The sequence below is a fragment of the Crinia signifera genome, chromosome 2, assembly GCF_055691185.1.
Source record: "Crinia signifera chromosome 2, ASM5569118v1, whole genome shotgun sequence".
Classification (NCBI taxonomy): domain Eukaryota; kingdom Metazoa; phylum Chordata; class Amphibia; order Anura; family Myobatrachidae; genus Crinia; species Crinia signifera.
In genome coordinates this window covers 154,210,160-154,230,851 of record NC_139218.1, presented here as the reverse complement: position 1 = coordinate 154,230,851, position 20,692 = coordinate 154,210,160, and the positions used below count along the sequence as shown (strand labels likewise).

The window sequence follows — 20,692 nt, the reverse complement described above, 5'->3', positions numbered from 1 at the left end:
AAATACGGGGGACAAAAAATCTGGGGGTCCCCCGTATTTTGAAACCAGCACCGGGCTCCAACAGCCCGCAGTGTCATGCCACAGCCGGGGGACACTTTTTACACAAGGTCCCCCGGCCGCACCATGAGCACCGTGGCTGGTCAGCCTTGGACGGGGTACCTGGAGGAGTGGGGATACCTTTACAGGTAAACGCGTCCCTTCGCGGGCTTCACAGGTATCCGCGTCCCCTCGCGGGGCTCGCTACGCTCGCCACGCTTCGGCCTCGGTGGCTCGCGGCGGTACGCGTCCTACGACCTTTTCATACCCCCACTATCCACGTCGGCGTGGAGTTGAGAACAGAATAGTGTGGCGAGCGCAGCGAGCCACCGAGCCCGAAGCGTGGCGAGCGCAGCGAGCCCCGCGTGGGGACGCGGATACCTTTACAGGTAAACTCGTCCCTTCGCGGGCTTCACAGGTATCCGTGTCCCCTCGCGGGGCTCGCTACGCTCGCCACGCTTCGGCCTCGGTGGCTCGCTGCGCTCGCCACACTATTCTATTCTCAACTCCACGCCGACGTGGATAGTGAGGGTATGAAAAGGTCGTAGGACGCGTACCGCCGCCCCTCGCGGGCTCGCTGCGCTCGCCACGCTTCGGGTTCACGTTTATAGTGGGGGGGTGGCGTGGGGGTGCATTTAACATTGTAAGCACCCATTTGAGTACGTAACATTGTATAAGCACCCATTAGGGTGCTTATACAATGTTTAATCGCATCTCATCGTATGGCATTGTATGCCATGTACAATGGCATACAATTTCAAAATTGTATGCCATCGTGCACTATCGTACAATATCGCGTCGCATCGCATACCATCGTATGCGTTATGGTATGCGATGCGATGGGCGCCGCCAAAATACACAAGTACCTCACAGACTGACAGTTTTTAAACTAGCTCTGCAATATGTATCTCCATCGTACTTTTCTATTCATTGATGGTTGCAGGCTGTTTGATCTGTGTCAATCCGCAGTGTGTACTGCTTACTGGTATTGACACAAAGTGACACGTTTTTAAATGAGTTAGTTAAGGTATCAGACTATGGCATTATCGACATTTTGGTATAACATCAGGGCAACAGTTGCCCTGATGAAGCGATAGCGGAACGTATGTCGGTGCACAGTCTGTGTGTGCGGCGTCTTCCAGAGCACTCCCTCCGTGTGAGGGCTGATATATATAACTGTGATTTCCAGCGTCCAGACACAAATGCTCTTTTAAGAGCTGATTGCCTTTATCTCATAGCCTAATGTTATACCAAAATGTCGATAATGCCATAGTCTGATACCTTAACTAACTCATTTAAAAACGTGTCACTTTGTGTCAATACCAGTAAGCAGTACACACTGCAGATTGACACAGATCAAACAGCCTGCAACCATCAATGAATAGAAAAGTACGATGGAGATACATATTGCAGAGCTAGTTTAAAAACTGTCAGTTTGTGATTTGTGTGATTTGTGTGACATTAGCACGTAGTGCAAGACCCGTGTAGGAGCGATAACCTGCAAATAACTGCAGACAACATTGATTAAGTCCTGATATGTGTTAGAGGAGTCTAACACTACATGAAAATATCTGTATAACCAGTAATCAGTCCTGCACACGATAGCACTCCAAAGGCACACGGTTGCCCAGGGCCGGTGCTAGGGTGTCCGGCGCCCTCCTGCAAACCATACATTTTGCGCCCTTTCACATTGCCATTGCAACAAGCTGCAGCCCGATTGTGGGAGTGTATACAACATGCACGTGCAGGAGGCAGTGACAGTTAGGGCTGAGGTAGCTTTAGCAGAGCAGGGAGGGAGACAGCGCCTTTTCAGCATGGCGCCTCCCTGCTTTGCAGGAGCTGCTGAGTGGGTAGCGCCGGCCCTGCGGTTGCCAGAATATTTCGTGAATGCACCAAACACACTGACCTGACCATCCACACCTACCTGAGAATAGTAAAGTTATATCAGCAAGGCAAATATAACATTGTCTCTATACCTAACGGCACACAGAAATCCGTTTAATGATCGCCTGAATTTATGTGTAGAGCATTGAATACAAAGTGTCAGTTTGCACATAGAGCAACCAATCATTAGAGATACATGGGCAGAGATTAAAATACATTTGTATCCAACAATTTAGCTGAGAAGCACTTAATGTAAAGAGAGTTGGACACCAAGAGAGGACGCTGACCACTCAGAAATTGAGATTGGCAGATCAAGTGCAGGAAGCGCACACACACAGCTTTTTAACAATTTATGGTGTTTGTGATCCACTTATATGTGTATATGTGTGTTTTTATACTCCGCATTTTTAGTTAAACTCTAATAAAGGTTACATTTTAGGATTGGTAGAATTCTTTTTGGTGCACTACCAAGTGACAAACTTTTCTTTTTCTTGCTGAATGTCTTCCCAATTTTTGTCTAGTAGTAGCACACCCCTATAATCTCTAGTACAAGAAATAAAGATTGATGATAGGAATAAATAGGGGGCCTATATACAAAATACAGAAAGTGAACAATCATTGCTCTTGTGCAACTAACCAACCACCCCAAAAAAAATGCACCCCATGAATTATATGGTACACTTGGCTCACCCCTGGAATTATACACAACACATGGCAGTACCCCTGGAATTATACATGACATATGGCAGTACCACTGGAATTATACAGCAGTATCACTGGACTGGATTTACAGTGTGCAGCAGTATTACTGGACCGGACTTGTGCAGCAGTATCACTGGACTGAAATTAGACAGCAGTATTATTGGACTGGACTTTAACGGCAGTGCCACTGGACTGAACTTATGAAGGAGTATCACTGGACTGGACTTATGCAGCAATATCATTGGACTGGACTTATTCCGCAGCACTATCATTGGACTGGACTATACAGCACTAACACTGGAGTGGACTATATACAGAACTATCACTGGACTGGACTTTACAGCAGTATCACTGGACTGGACTATACAGCACTTTCACTGGACTGGCCTATATACAGCAGTATCACTGGACTGGACTATACAGCACTTTCCCTGGACTGGCCTTTATATAGCCTTATCACTGGACAGCACTATCACTGGACTGGATGGCAGGATGGTGGGCAGGCAAGCAGACAGTCATGCAGGTGGCTACGAAGCGCTGCCTCTTCACTCTCCATTTTACTCTGGAGTGAAGATGGTGTCCGGCCCCCCCCCCCCCCCCCCCCCCCCCCCCACCCCCCTTTATAGGGTCTGGAACTTGCGAGATCCGACAGCGGGATCTTGCGAGGACCCAAACAGACCTGGAAAGCGGTTAGTATTGGGGGATTCCCCTAATCTGAATTCACTCATCCCTATTTACAAGTTGATAATTTGAGGTCATACTTAACTGTACTTTATTCCTCACATTCAATCTGTCTCTAAATCATGTTACACGCATCTAAAAACATATTCAAAATTTGTCCGTACCTTACACAAGACACTGCAAAAACTCTACTCCATACACTCATTATACTGTACTTCAGCATTAGAGATTTCCCTGAAACTGAATCTCTCAGACAATGGGCCCACACACAGAGAGATTTGTTCCAGAGATTCATAATGGGAGATTTAGCATGAGAGATTTCAAATCTCTCAGTGTGAAGGGCCCTATAAAGGCATTTTTCTGAGCGATTTACTACATCGCTCAGAAAATGCCCCTACATCACTCCGTGTGTAGGACCATAGCATTAGTGATGCATAGCCCTACGTGTGGTTATCGCCTCGTCCAGTGGCGTAACTATAGCACTGCAGCCCCCGCGACCACAGGGGGGGGTGCTGTGCATGTGCGGGCGCCGGGAGCTGCAGTGCTATAGCTACACCCCGCCACCATCCCCCGCAGTCTTTACCTGTCTTCAGTACGCGCTGGTCCCGGCTCCCTTCTTCTGCTATGAGGACCACCACAAAATGTCCGCCCCCATTTAGCAGACAGTTCTATGAAACTGTCTGCTGTATGAGGCGGACATTTTGTGGTGGTCCTCATAGCAGAAGAAGGGAGCCGGGACCAGCGCGTACTGAACCGAACATAGGTAAGACTGCGGGGGATGGGGGGTTTGCATGGGTGGCGGGGGGGGGTTGGTGCAGCGGGCCGGGCAGGGGTTGGTGCGGCGGGGTGGGCGGGCGCCCTCCCTTTAACGGCGGGGGGGCACCCAAAACCTAGTTACGCCACTGGACTCGTCAATTAATAACCAGCACGCTGGTTATTAATCAGTCAGGGCCAGTGTTCTCACCGGAAAACACAGGCCCTCTAACAGTTCGCTTAACGTATAGCGAGGGAAAAAATCTGACACAACTCCTTATAGATGATCAACGCTTCAATGCTTAATTTTTTATTTCACCCTCCTTCTGTATTTTCTGGTCTTTATTTGCCAGCCTCCCTCTCCTAATCATTCATGGCTCAGTGAAACCCCCCCCCCCCCTAAACATTTAATCATTAGTGGCTCAGTGACCCCACCCCTCCTAAACATTTAATCATTAGTGGCTCAGGGACCCCACCCCCCTAAACATTTAATTATTAGTGGCTCACTGACCCCCCCCCCCCAGCACCACCTCCTGTCACTGCAGCTTCCATCTGACTGAAGTGGTTGGGCACGGCGGGTCCAAGAGGTGTCTGGCTTCAGTGCGGCTTCTGGCCAGCATCAGTGGTGCTACTTCATGGCAGTGTGCTCTGGCATCTACAGTGGCAGTCGCTCAGGTGGTCCGGCTCATCCCCACGCCACACATGCGGGAGATGAGCAGGAGCATCTCAGCGACTGTCACTGAATTTACAGACGGGCCGTTCTGAATCTTGTGCAGATTCAGAACGGTGGGGGCGTGCATGTAAATCGCTGTGTGGGCTACACATACAGTGATTTACATGAATTTTCAGGCATTTTCTGAGGGATTTAGTAAAATCTCTCAGAAAATGCCTGAAAGTCGTTTCGTGTGTGGGGCCCATTAGAAAAGACTGAGTTTCCTGGTTAGACGTTTATCATCTGCTGATCCACTCTGTCAGTCCCTCCAATGGTTACCTGTATATTACTGCATTCAATATAAAATACTTCTACTTACATACATACCATTACTCTGACTAAACAGACTTATATGTCTTCTCTTATTTCAAAATATATCCCCACCCGACCTCTCTGCTGTGCACAAGATCTGCGTCTCTCATCCACACTCATTACTTGCTCCCACTTACACTTGCAGGATTTTTGTCGGGCAGCACCCACCTTATGGAATGCCCTTCTACGCACACTGAGACTCTCCTCTAGCCTCTAAACTTTCAAGCGTTCCCTGAAAACTCACCTCTTCAGGCAAGCTTATCATATTCAGGACCCCCACACAACCTCCAGTAGCATTTATATCTGATTCCATCCCATCAGGACTGTCTTGTAGTCTGGTCGACTGCCATGCTATGGAAATCTATCCTTCTGTATCCCTCTTATTATCCCTATAGATTGTAAACTGTGAGCAGGGCCATCCTACCTTCATGTGGGTTTGTATCTACCCAGTTTGTTTAATCACTGTTGATAAATAAAATGGAGGACATGGGATTAGGGGCAAATATCTGTAGATGGGTAGGGAACTGGCTGTGTAATAGAGAACAAAGAGTGGTCGTGAACAGTGCCGTATCAAATATGATACCAGTACTAAGTGGAGTGCCACAGGGTTCGGTTCTTGGGCCCATTTTGTTTAACATTTTTATTAACGATATTGGGATAGGGTTACTCAGCAATGTATCCATCTTTGCGGACGATACAAAACTGAGCAGAGTTATTAAATCATCAGAAGATGTCACCACGCTTCAAAATGATCTTGACAATCTAGATGAGTGGGCAAAAAAGTGGAAAATGAGGTTCAATGTGACCAAATGGAAGAGACACAACCAGTGTGCTAGTTATAACCTAAGCGGGGATCAATAGGGTAAATCAGTACTCGAAAAGGATCTAGGAGTCCAAATAGACAACAAACTGGGGTGTAGTGGTCAAGGTAATATAGCAACAAAAAAGGCCAACAAAATTCTAGCATGTATTAAAAGGGGCATGAAAACTAGGGACTCAAAAGTAATTATGCCTCTGTACAAATCATTGGTTAGACCGCACCTCGAATACGCAGTGCAGTTCTGGGCCCCGCACTATAAAAAGGACATCATGGAATTAGAAAAAATCCAAAGAAGAGCAACAAAGCTTATTAGGGGAATGGAGAATTTAAGCTACGAGGAAAGATTAAACAATGTGGGACTATTTACACTAGAGAAAAGACGTTTAAGGGGGGATATGATGAACATGTATAAATATATTAGGAGCCAATATAAGGAACTGTCAAACACCCTTTTTTCTACTAGAAAGGAATCTAGGACACGAGGGCATGAGTTTAGATTAGAAGAAAAAAGATTTTGTTCATCTAGAAGAAAACAATTCTTTATAGTCAGAGCAGTCAAACTTTGGAACTCTCTTCCTGGAGAAGTGGTGTCGGCAGACACTATAAATACGTTTAAAATAAGGTTGGATAAACATTTATTGGTTAAAAAACTTCCATGGGTATGAATAAGTAACACAATCTGACTTTAAAATATCAGAACATACGGTACTTGTGAGTTATCCGGGCTGCCGATTTTGTCCTTAAGTTTGGTTAACTTAAGGACACCCGACCGACGCGATGCCCACGATTTAGCTCCAAATCGGGGGCATCGCGTCGGTCGTGGCCGTTATAAGGGGCCGCGACGCGATGCCCCCGATTTCCCATAGACAGTAATGTTAAAAGACACGATATCGGGGGCATCGCGTCGGTCGTGGCCGTTATAAGGGGCCGCGACGCGATGCCCACGATTTCCCATAGACAGTAATGTTAAAAGACACGATGGACCCGATTTCCCATAGACAGTAATGTTAAAAGACACGATGGACCCGATTTCCCATAGACAGCAATGTTAAAATAAAATTACAATGTGAAATTGGGCAATATGTTTTTAAAAAAAATGTTTCATGGCCCCCCCACCACCGTTAACGCCACCCCGCTATTGACGCCAACCCGAAGCGTGGCGAGCGCAGCGAGCCCGCGAGGGGCGGCGGTACGCGTCCTCCGACCTTTTCATGCCCTACTATCCACTAGGGCGTGGAGTGAGAATAGAATAGTGTGGCGAGCGCAGCGAGCCACCGAGCCCGAAGCGTGGCGAGCGCAGCGAGCCCCGCGAGGGGACGCGGACACCTGTGAAGCCCGCAAGGGCACGCGGATACCTGTGAAGGTGTCCGCGTCCCCTCGCGGGGCTCGCTGCGCTTGCCACGCTTCGGGCTCGGTGGCTCGCTGCGCTCGCCACACTATTCTATTCTCACTCCACGCCCTAGTGGATAGTAGGGCATGAAAAGGTCGGAGGACGCGTATCGCCGCCCCTCGCGGGCTCGCTGCGCTCGCCACGCTTCGGGTTGGCGTCAATAGCGGGGTGGCGTTAACGGTGGTGGGGGGCCATGAAACATTTTTTTTAAAAACATATTGGCCAATTTCACATTGTAATTTTATTTTAACATTGCTGTCTATGGGAAATCGGGTCCATCGCGTCTTTTAACATTACTGTCTATGGGAAATCGTGTCGGAAATCGGGTCCATCGTGTCTTTTAACATTACTGTCTATGGGAAATCGTGGGCATCGCGTCGCGGCTCCTTATAACGGCCACGACCGACGCGATGCCCACGATTTCGGGCGCGATGAAAAAATCGGCAGCCCGGATAACTCACAAGTACCGAACATACTATACAACAAGGGATAAGCTACTATAAAAATAGGTTGAACTAGATGGACGTAAGTCTTTATTCAGCCTCACCTACTATGTAACTATGTAACTATGTTTCCAATTTCAAAGCACAATGGAACATTCTGCGCGGTACTTGTGTATTATCACGGCGCCCACATTTTCCATCGTAGGGCATTGTACAACCAAAAAATCGCGTCACGTTGCATCGCATGCGATGCGACCGGACCCATTTTTAATCGTACAGGCACCCAGATGCCTGATTCCTATGTTAAATGCCCCCCCAGACCCGATTTTTGATTGTACACCCACCCTGATGGGTAATGACAATGTTAAATGCCCCCCCATTGTTAACGCCACCCCACTATCAATGCCAACCCGAAGCGTGGCGAGCGCAGCAAGCCCACGAGGGGCGGAGGTACACGTCCTCCGACCTTTTCTAACCCCACTATCCACGTTGGCGTGGAGTTGAATTTATATAGTGTGGCGAGCGCAGCGAGCCACCGAGCCCGAAGCGTGGCGTGCGCAGCATGCCCCTCGCGGGACTCGCTGCACTCGCCACACTTCGGGCTCGGTGGTTCGCTGCGCTCGCCACACTATATAAAGTCAACTCCACGCCGACGTGGATAGTGGGGGTATGAAAAGGTCGGAGGACGCGTACTGCCGCCCCTCGTGGGCTCGCTGCGCTCGCCACACTTTGGATTGGCGTTGATAGTGGGGTGGCGTTAACAATGGGGGGGCATTTAACATAGTCATTACCCATCAGGGTGGGTATACAATTAAAAATCGGGTCTGGGGGGGCATTTAACATGGGAATAAACCCAAATCGGGCATGATCGCATCGCATCGCATGCCATTATAATGGCATGCGATGCGACGCAATATTAAAATTGTATACTCAAGCCTTGGGAAAGGCTCAAATCGGGTCCCATCACATGGCATCGCATGCCATCGCATACCTTAATTAATGGCATGCGATGCGATGGGCGCTGTGATAATACACAAGTACCTTCTGCACTATATAAGAAACTGTAAATAAATAAATAATAAATAATAATTAAATTTTGAAACACCTAAGGCTAAAACACCTATTTTTCCATCTTTGTCCCTCATCGTATCAAAAACTGGCTATGCTATGGAGCCTTTCTTAAATTGTGAAGATGTGTGTAAGTGTGTACTGTATATTTGTTTTAGCAGCAATTATATGTTTTGAGTATGATGGGTTTTCAACATTATAAATCAACCTATCAAAATATAGTAGTATGCCCATTGGATGGCCAATGATATATAAAGACATTTAAAGTAATTTAGTGCATTTTGTACAAGTTAAGGAAAAAAACTTTATCTATAAAACTTGAAATCTCCCATAAATAAGTAGTATTACAATGAAACAATCCTCCCCCCTCTTTTTATGACACAGAGACAGATGGCACAAGAAGATTAGTGACCTAACATAATCTGTAATTAGCATGTTTGTATGCTGCCATGAAAGAGGTCAGATTCTGTTTAAGTGACATCTCTATGAGGGGATATAAGGGACCAGAGCATCATGTGATATATGAATCAGTACCCAGCTAAACATGGCCAGCAACAAGGTGAGAACTAAAATGTTCCTTAAAAAAATTAATTCCAAATACAGCTAATGATTTTATTAAATGTAATTACAAATGAATCAATTATAATTAAGCAATTACAATTACCATAATGTTGTATTTGGGAGGAAAAAGAGTGATAATTAGATTTTGGCTAAATTATGTATTTTTTTGTGGTGTCAGAGATATGAGTTAGATATAAGCTATCATAGTATTATTACTTTATACCATCAGGTATAACAAAAAGGATCAGGTTGTTGTTGCCATGCACTATCCTTTAAGGATAATGCATGGCAACAACATCCTGAACATTTTTGTTCCTCCAACTGTTTCACAGAATTATTTGTTAGGTCACGTGTGAAATACCTTTTCTTATGCTATTAGTTTATGTAGGTTTGCTAGTTTAATCCAATCTAACCATGCTTAGATATCAGTAGATATCAGCACATTAGTGTTTAAAGATTGCCTGTACAAATCTACCCAACTCATGCTTACTAAACCAACATGTACTGTATGTAATATTATAAAATGGAGTTTGTAAACTTCCTTTAACATTTTGCAGTACTTGATATACGAGAATACCAGGTTTTAACCCTTTGAACGCCAACATCTCTGTGAGGGAAAGGAAAAATATATGCTAAAACTGCCAATGTCGCTCACATTTGTTATATAAATTCAAATAAAAAATGTGTAAAAAAAAGATTATATTTCCTATATAAGGTAAACATTACAGGTCATTATGATGAATTAAAATATTTTGCTTGGCTATTTTCACATCAATTTTTACAAATTCCCTAGGCTCTCAAAGGGTTAATTATTAATTGAATCCTATTGTATAGAAATTAATAGTTGAACAACATCATTAATTGTTCTTTACAATGCAACAGAGAAGGTGCTCGCGAAAAATGTTACAAAAAATGTATAATTAATGGTTTTTTTTTTTATTGACAAAACACAACCAACTTGGAACTTGCCACTTGCCACCAGTAAAAGACAAAGGAATTCACAGGATAAATTGTAATGACACTAAGGGGGTGAGTCAGTTGTTTTGTGCTGTGCAATAATTCATTGGCACAATTCAATAGTTTCAGGGTGTCCATTAATCATTGCACATGTTGCAGGTTTAACTGCATAGAGCAGCTAAATCCATCTAAAGTCCTGGATAGTGTGCCTAAGCTACCATTTAGGTTCCCAAACCACGTCGTTTTTGCACATTGCTGGTCATAACCTCTGGAGGCTGTGAGCAGAAGTGTCTTCTCCTGCAGCACTCGTGCCCAAACAGAGCAACATTGAAATTGATCCATCTGGCAAGTGGTGGAACTTGTGGGTGGTGAGCACAGGTGCAAACATATAGTTTGTGCCCCTCTCCTCCATCCCAACCCATGATTACAATATGCAGTGGCGTAGCTACAGGGGTCGCAGCGGTCGCACCTGCGACCGGGCCCCTGAGCCAGGGGGGCCCAACCCCCGCCACTGTAACCCCCGCCACCATAGGCGTGCACACGGGGGGTGCCAGAGGTGCACAGGCACCTCCTAATGGCACCCCCACACGATTGCACGCATGCCGCTGATCCCCCCAATTATGGCCGCCGCTGTCACTCACAATACAATACAGCGGTCAGAGCCTGATGCTGCTGCTGCTCCCGGAATGTGGCCACCCCCCCCGACGGCGCGCGCAGGGTGGGGGTGGTGGAATAATGGGTCCGCAGGCTTGGGGGAGCGAGTCTGCAGGGAGCGGCAGGTCTGAGATGGCACAGATCGGATCTCTACTGATCCGAGCTGCGGTGCTGCGCTCCCGGCTCCTCCTGCTGTCCTGACTGACATCTGAGGCCGGGACTGGCGGAAGTGCGGGTGGTGAGGTTGGATGTCTGTCCACCTTGGACCACTACTACCGCATTCACAGGTGCGACTGTGTGGCCACCCCACATGCCTTATCTGCCACTTGCTGCTGCTGCAGCAGCAGCAGCATTGCCAATAATCAAGATGTCCGTGGGAGGGCTGCACACAGATCGTCCTGTGGGATCACCTCTTCAGGCCAAGCAGCAGCATTTGCAGAGTTCAGTCACTGGCACTGCACAAAACGTGAGTTTTAAAAAAGATTACCCGTCCCCTGGCCTGACCTGCCTGATCATTAATTATATATATATATAATTTTTTTTCTTCAAGTATTCATATTGTGTGTGCATATATATACAAGCAGTACTCATGGCTGAGAGACAGTATAATGCTCCCACAACACAGCAATTCTTCATTTATTTGTGACTTTCACTTAATGTGTGTGTGTGTGTGTGTGTGTGTGTGTGTGTGTGTGCGTGCGCAATTTTGTTGTATGTAGGGGGGCCCCAAGCTGACCTTTCGCACCAGGGCCCATGAACCCTTAGCTACGCCCCTGACAATATGTAACATGCCAGTGGGTGACAGAGAGAGTCAGAAAGTGACAGGGAGAGTCAGGGCCTCCCTCCATGTGTGACAGGGAAAAAGAATGGGTGACAATAACAGGATGACAGGAGCAACAGTGGGCCCCTTAGTCCTCAGGGGCCCCGATACACTGCACCTGCTGAACCAATGGTAGTTCCGCCTCTGCATCTGGCAGTAGTAACAGCTGCCAAGGAAAACAATTGATCCAACCACTAGGAGAGGGTTCCTAGCATTATTACTGTTTTATCCTATGAGTTTTCTTGTGTTTCTATTATATGTATTTAAAAAGATGGGTAACTAGGTGACATGGTGCCTGAAACAAGGGTGTGTTTTTTCATGCCTCCCCTAATCATGCCTTTTACACATTACACCACACAAACAGTTATGCTCATTACATATTATGCTACACACCGTAATGCCTCTTACACATTGTGCCACACCCCATTATGCTCATTACAAATCAGGTCAAACAATCCATAATGCTCATGACACCACAAACCATAATGCCTGTTACACATCATGCCACACACCTCAATGCCCATTACAAATTATGCCACACACTGTAATGCTTATTTCAATTTATGCCACACACCATAATGTACATTGCACATGCCATACAGTCTTCTGCTGTTGAAACCATTTTATATCCCACACACAAAAATGCTCCTTGAAATGATGCCCACAGTAATTTTAAGTTTCTAATTACTAGTTGCCAGGGGATACATGGCAAAAGATGTAGTGCCGCTTACACACACAACGCACCCACTAGTGTTGCTTACACACTTAATTCCCCAAGAAGTGCTGCTTACCTATATGCTTGTTGCCAGGGATTACATGCTCATTGCCTGGGGTTTTTAGCTCGTTGTCAGGGGTTTCATGCTTCTTGCCAGGGATTTATATGCTCACAGCCAGAGGGGGTTACATGTTACTTGCCAGTGGCGGTTACCTGCTACTTGCCAGCAGGTTAATTGCTCTTTGCTGGGGGGGGGGGGGGTCATGATCACTGCCAGGGGGTTTACATGCTCATTTTCAGGGAGAGTTACATGCTTGTTGCCAGATGGGGTACATGTGGGTTGCCCATACAGTGTGCCAGCATTCCCATAATCCACACTTCTAGGTAGCTCTGGGCGCACTTCACTCCCAATAGTGCAGGAGCAACACTACCGTCTGTCTCCTTTAAGGCGGCTGCTATTTTTGGAGGGGCGCAGGGTCTTTGACAGTATGCATCCCAGTGGCGCCGTTTTCGCAGTGAAGGAGCGCACTCTCTCCTCCGTGGCTCTTTGATCTTTAGCTCCATTGTAGCAACCCCTACTACACCTCAGTATTTAAAATGGTACTTGTTTCCTAGCCCGGCGCCAGCGATTTTTATCTCAAGCATCGGGACCTAAAAAAATTGCGTGGATCGCATCGCATCGCATCGCATGCAACCAAATCGCATGCGTTGCGATCGATGCGAACTACACGATTTACGCGATTTTTACATTGGAATCAATGTAAAATGGTCCCTGAGACCCAATTTTACATTTGGCCCAATGTAAAAAGCCCCCGAAACCCCAATTTTAATTGCATACCCCCCCTCATGGGTGAAATGGCCCCCCATTGTTAACGCCACCCCACGATGAGCGCCAACCCAAAGCGTGGCGAGCGCAGCGAGCCCGCGAGGGGCAGTGGTACGCGTCCTCTGACCTTTTCATACCCCCACTATCCACGTCAGCATGTAGTTGATTCTATGAAGTGAGGCGAGCGCAGCGAGCCACCGAGGTCGAAGCGTGGCGAGCGCAGCGAGCCCCGCGAGGGTACACGCATAACTTCACAGGTATACACGGCCCCTCGCGGGGCTCGCTGCGCTCGCCACGCTTCGGGCTCGGTGGCTCCCTGCGCTCGCCACACTTTATAAAATCGACTCCTTGCCGACGTGGATAGTGGGGGTATGAAAAGGTCGGTGGACAAATACCGCCGCCCCTCGCGGGCTCGCTGCGCTCGACACGCTTCGGGTTGGCGTCAATAGTGGGGTGGCGTTAACAATGGGGGGACACTTCACATACTTAAAACCCATGACGGTGCATATACAATCAAATATTAGGCCCATTGGCCCATTCCCCATTGTTACCTATGTAAAATCGCATTGATCGCGTCGATTGCATCGCATGCCATTATAATGGCATGTGATGGACACGATCAACGCGATTTTCTCCTTGCCGGCAATAAAAACACTTAATTGACAGAAAATCGCGTCCATCGCATACCTTAAGTTACCTTAACTTCAGGTATGCGATCTACCATGACGGGTGCCGTGCTAGGAAACAAGTACCTTTAAAACTGCTATATGTTCACATCCCGTTTGGTCATAAGTGAGTGGGGGTCCCCTGTATTTTAAGGACCAGCACTGGCCTCCACTAGCAGGGGGTGAAATGCCATAGCTAAGGGATAATCTTGGCGGGGTCCCGTAGCCAAAACATAACCCACCCTTACTAGTCTGCCCAGGCTGGGAGTTCCTGAGGGATCCAACAAAAAGGGGGGAACCCACTCTGTAGGGCACTCCAGGCCTGGGCAGAAGCTTGGGGCTATCTCCCCTGCCACCCTAGGCTTTTGTGGTTTCTTCACCTGGAGGCGGCAGCCTTCTAAGCTCTTTTGAATGGTTGCCACCTCCCAGTGATCTTCACCTGGAGACTTCAACATGTTCATCCTCTACGGTCAGACGGCCTGCCCTCTCCTCTTACGCTGGCTAATAAAGCCAGCATAAGGGGGTGGGACGATGATGCAGTGAGCCATGATTGGCTTTGGTAACAGGCATTGGTGGTGTGGGCATCATTGGTAGTGGGCAATGGCAGTAGTGATACACATTGCATTGTCTACTACCCTGCATGCCTTCCGCATCCCTATCACCTGGCAATTAATATCCAACAGAGAACACTGGCCCTGACAGATAGCTCAGCACACAGTGCTGACACATCGCTGTGTGCTGAGCAATGTTGCTGAGTGCTTTGAGAAATCCAGCGACACCTGATCGGCCGCTAGGTGGCCAATAGTGCTATTTGGGGGAGGAGCCACAAAATATAAACAAACCTTCTGTGGCTACTCCTCAGTTTGTGCAGGGATTGCGTATATGGCGTTTTTTTTAAGTTCCACAACAATACATAATATTTTTTTCTACTTTTACACTTTTACACAAAGGCTATCAGCCTGGTGCGCACTGCCCAGGGACACTGGGAACAACCTTAGCTTTAGCATGGGAAGGGTTCATCCTGGAGGGGGGGATGAGCCTGGTGCCCACCGCACAGGGACACCGGGGACAGCCCCAGCTTCAGCATGGGAAGGGTTAATCCTGGCGGGGGGACCCCTTTATTGGGGGGGTCCCCACACCCCCAGGTTCCCTGCCGGGGCTTAACGGTCAGGGGGGAATAATTCTTCGGCCATGGGACCTTATATAATAAGTGTCCCATTTGTGGCATTACCCTGCTGGCTGGTTGGGCCTGGTGCTGGTTCTCAAAGTAGAGGGGACCTTTACTTATTTTGTCCTCCGTATTTTGGGTACAAGGACTGGCCCATGAGCCTGGTGCTTAAACATTCAGGGGATCCCCTACTCGGTTTGCCCTGTGATTTTTTTTAAACCAGGACCAGCTCTTTGAGCCTGGGGCTGGTTATGGTCGTAGGGTGCCACAACTTTTTTTATTATTATTTATATATTTTTACCTTTTTTTTTTTCACTGAAGCATGCATGGGTCTGACTGATCCATGCAGACTTCTGCCAAACACACCTGGAAAATAAGTTGTATTTTGAAATCCTGATCCCTGAACATAATTGGCTGGTGGGCGGGCCTAACTCCCGGTCTGTGCGTGGAGCCCCAGATGTAAGCAGAAGACTGGCTTGTGGCTACATCATTGCAGGGGCTCTGGAGAAGGTGGCTGGTGAGTATGTTTTCTCTCAACAGGAACCCCACATGGATACTACTGGAGAAGTGGACTGACCTACTATCAACATAGGTAAGTATCTATGTGAATGGGCTCCATATGTATTAAAGTTTTATTTGTACTACTGTGGTACTACAAGTCCCAGTGGGCCCTGTAATGCACCACATGCTGGGATTTGTGGTTCTCCAAGTCCCTGCATGCGTTGCAGGCTTACTGGGACTTGTAGTTCCATGGCAATACACAATAGTTTCTTCTTTTTTTACACTTTGCAACAGCCCGATGGACACAGCCTACAGCCATTGGGGAAAGCCCCGGGCTTCAGCATGGGCAGGTAAGTACTGCAGGGGGGCATCCTTCCTTTGGAGGGTCAAAGAGAAAAAGGGTGGTAGCAGCGCTAAAAATGATTAAAAAGAAATTGGATGATCTTTACAAAAAATACTTTACTAGGATATAAAACAATAACACAAACACATACATATAAAAATAATTGGCATGTATAAAATACAGTTGATAATGCACGACCGATTCCACACTAGAACAGCAGTAGGAGAGTCCGTTCCTATTTTGCCCAGATAGCACAAGGGGAAAGTATATTTACCGCTCCATAGGTGGGTATTTGTAGTGTCTTGATATCCACGTGGTCGGCCCAAGATTGCACAAATAACCGAAGTCCACTGGAGTTGTTCTAGGACAATTTGGTAAGTGACCTCAGGTACCTGGGTGGTAGGATCTTTAATGGTAAGCTGTGATGTTCCAAGTTTGGGTGTCTCAAGATGGTAAAGGGGAGCAAAGGGGTTCTCTGCTGGGCTAGTCCGGCCTGCAATCCAAAGTGGAGGTGGTGGCAAGGGGGCAATAGCACTACTGACACGTTTCGCTGCTACAGCAGCTTTATCAAAGGTGTAATGCACCACATGCTGGGATTTGTGGTTCTCCAAGTCCCTGCATGTGTTGCAGGCTTGCTGGGACTTGTAGTTCCATGGCAATACACAATAGTTTCTTCTTTTTTTACACTTTGCAAACGCCCAATGGACACAGCCCACGGCCATTGGGGAAAGCCCTGGGCTTCAGCATGGGCAGGTAAGTACTGCAGGGGGGGCATCCTTTCTTTGTAGGGTCCCCAATTCCACAGGATCCCTGCCCATGCTGACCGGTCAGGAGGAGAATGCTTTGGCCGGAGAGGACTTGTATAAAAAGTCTCCCCCCGGCTGTGGCATTACCCTGCTGGATGGTTGGGCCCGGTGCTGGTTCTTGAAATACAGGGGACCCCTACTCATTTTGCCCCCCCATATTTTGGAAACCAGGACCAGCCCTTGAGCCTAGTGTTGGGTTGATAAAATCTTATGGACCCCTATTTGTTTTGCCCTGTGATTTTATGAAACCAGGACCATTTTTTTTAGCCCGGGGCTGGTTATGCTCAGGAGGGAGGACCCCACACCATTTTTTTCCCGTGTTTAAACATTTTTCACTTTTTTTTGGACAGAACCATGCACAGATCACATGGTCTGTGCATAGTTCTGTCAAATTCACCCATCACAACCTGGTCTGTTTGTGTGGCAATTTTTAACTTTTTTAGAATTCACATCCCATTAAATTGGTGATTTGTATACTTTATAATGGGAAAACATCTGGATACGAATTCAGGAGTGACTAAAAATTGCAACTTCAGAATGTGTGAATTCGCTGCAAAAAGGTGTGTGTTTTTGCCGCAATTCACATTCCATTAAGTTGGCGATTTTTACAAAATGTGCAAATTTTTTGCAATAATATCGCATAAGTCTAAAAACACTATTAAATGTCACCACATGTGTCTGTTATTTACCAGGTATGAGGCCCTATTTACTGATTTACCTCCTTTTGTTAAAGCATGGCAGATCGAACTGGCGAATTCTATACAAACAATCACTGGTCTAAAATATTCCAATATATGTTTGCCAGCTCATATTCAAGCCAGGTCCCAGATATTCCCAACTATCACTGACCTCGGTTGGTTATGTAACCATTTCTGAGTTTCCCAGTACATATATGTTGGTTCTGCCCAGGACTGACTGTTGGAGGACAGTTAAGAGACTGTCAATGTTAATTACATCATGGATATGCCTATCTCTACTTAGACATTTAATGAATGCTGCAAGGGCGACTATTCCATGTTTTTGGCAATCCTCAGTCAGATAGGTTAAACTCAATGGACTAACATATTTTTTCAGCCTACTATTACTATGTTACTATGGGCCTTATTCTAGTTCACTCTTTCTGAAAAAATCCTTCTTAGATGGACAAAACCATGTGCACTGCAGGGGGGCAGATGTAAAATGTGCTGAGAGAATTAGATTTGGGTGAGTTATTTTGTTTCTGTGCAGGGTAAATACTGGCTGCTTTATTTTTACACTGCAATATAGATCTCACTTTGAAGTAAAACCCCACACTAATCTAACTCTCTCTGCACAAGTAACATCTGCCCCACCTGCAGTACACATGGTTTTGTCCATCTAAGAAGGAATTTGTCAGAAAGAGTGAACTAGAATAACCCCCTATGTAACTCATCCCGCTAATGTGACAGGGAGGCAGTGGGTAATGGGGTGGATGCCATCTAGTGTCCATGTGCAATCTTCCCAAATATCACTGGGAAGATATATCAGGCTGAGAAGAAGGGACTCGCTTCCTGCAAGAAAGGTAGGAAGCGGGGGCCCTCCCCCAATCCACCGCCACCCCCTTGGATTAGAATGGCATACCCTGTGGAGCTCTGGTCCCCCCAATTAATCATTTTTTTTTCATTCTATTATTTGTAGGGATGTGTCCATTCCCCCCTTTTAGGCCACACCCTTGTTCATTATTGGGGCCCAGCGTGGCTCTCTAAGCCCCTGATAACTAGTACACATACCTAGCTATTAGAAGAGTAACCTTATATGTTTAACTTGTTGGTTTAATGTGCCTTCCTAAATTGTTTGTACAGTATGCTCAAGATTTTTGCTCTTCTATATAATAATTGTGTAAAGTCAGACTCATCTTTAACATGCACGTGTCTTGGCTCCCACTGCCCACTGTGTGATGGGCTATACTATAGCCTAGCCGGAGCCAGGAGAGCTGGAGGAATGCAGCTGTTCTTAAATATGGGAGCAGGGCGGAGCTTGGGGTGTGATGAGACAGAGCATGTCCATTTACTAGTTATGCAATGATCTGCTTCATCCCCCTTAGCATGTTGATCAAATGATTGTCAAGTATCCGTAAATTATCCTCTATTTCCTTTTGTGACTAGACATCAAAGCAGAAATTAGAAGTCAAAGAGCCAAAGAATCAAACGGAAAGCAAAAAATCAAATGGGAAAAAGGAAGACGTTATGGATCTTGAACAACAGTCCAAGGGTGAGGAAAAAATTTAGGTTGAAAATATATTTTGATAAAATTATTTTCGCTGGTTGGCCTACAGTATATGCCATTGTAAATTACCCAGTGGTCTTTTTGTTTGAAGGTCAGTGTTTGCTGACCTTAAAGATTTTCTTCATGCAGCTCCTGTCATTTCTTTGTGAGATCACGCCATTTACATGAAGAAAATATAAGATGAAAGAGAGCAGTTGGATTTAATAAGAATCAATATGGAAGCAAATTACATTTGAGATTATTTTCTATGATAAATAAATTACTGTTGAAAACAGGCTTTGGAACTACGGGCCTTATTTAGATCTGAGCTCAATACAAATTTGTTTGGTAAATGGGCAAAACCATGTGCACTGCAGGTGGGGCAAATGTAACATGTATAGAGAGAGTTAGATTTGTGTGAGTTATTTTGTTTGTGTGCAGGGTAAATACTGGCTGCATTATTTTTACACTGAAATTTAGATTTCAGTTTCAGCACACCCCACCCAAATGTAGCTCTCTTTGCACAGGTTACATCTGCCTCACCTGCAGTGCAAATGGTTTTGCCCATTTTCCAAACAAATTTGGGTACTTGTGTACTATCACGGTGCCCATCTCATCGCAGACCATAAGGCATGCGATGGTATGCCATGCGACGCGATTGGTAACCAATGGTATACAATTTAAAATTGTATACGATTGTATATGGCATACAATGCCATACAATGCGATGCGATGTTAAATTGTATAAGCACCCTAATGGGGGCTTACAATGTTAAATGCGCCCCCACGCCACCCCCACTATGAACGTGAACCCGAAGCGTGGCGAGCGCAGCGAGCCCGCGAGGGGTGGCGGTACGCGTCCTCCGACCTTTTCATACCCCCACTATCCACGTCAGTGTGGAGTTGATTTTATATAGTGTGACGAGCGCAGTGAGCCACCGAGCCCAAAGCGTGGCGAGCGCAGCGTGCCCCGCGAGGGGACGCGCATTACTTCACAGGTATTACACGTCCCCTCGCAGGGCTCGCTGCGCTCTCCACGCTTCAGGCTCGGTGGCTCGCTGCGCTCGCCACACTATGGAAATTTAACTCCACGCCGACGTGGATAGTGGGGTTGTGAAAAGGTCAGAGGACGCGTACCGCCGCCCCTCGCGGGCTCACTGCACTCGCCACGCTTCGGATTCACGTTCATAGTGGGGGTGGCGTGGGGGTGCATTTAACATTGTAAGCCCCCATTAGGGTTCTTATACAATTTAACATCGTATAGGGGACTTATACAATTTTAAATCGCATCGCAGTGCATCAGGTGTATGCCATGCCATGCGAATAAAGTTGTGCGACCAAATATCATGGGCGCCGTGCTAGTACACAAGTACCCAAATTTGTACTGAGCTCAGATCTGAATAAGGCCCTATGTGAAGATCATATTGGTCCTTACTGTTAATACAGGGTGCAGGAACAACACTTTGCTTACACTGGTAACATTAATTAATTAATGAATTAACTTTTCCTTATTTAAACCTTAGAAATACCCTAGGACCAATGATAAAGATCATGAGCAAAATGTAATAGATGTTGATTTTTTAGACATCTTGAAGTGGCGAATTTTAGTCACACTCGCATCCAGATGTTTTCCCATTGTAAAGTATCTAACT

At 46.5% G+C, this 20,692-nt stretch overlaps 1 protein-coding gene across 1 annotated transcript in view; it reads left to right on the top strand.

Moving 5' to 3' along the window:
• Positions 1-9,266: 9,266 nt before the first annotated feature.
• The window catches only part of TULP1 (TUB like protein 1), an 87,357-nt gene continuing 75,931 nt past the window's right edge, over positions 9,267-20,692 (top strand). Inside the window, exons 1-2 of the mRNA XM_083171113.1 lie at positions 9,267-9,360; positions 18,941-19,046. Of these exons, the coding sequence (XP_083027239.1) occupies positions 9,346-9,360; positions 18,941-19,046 (121 nt within the window). The 5' untranslated portion in view covers positions 9,267-9,345. The remainder of the gene's footprint in view (positions 9,361-18,940; positions 19,047-20,692) is intronic.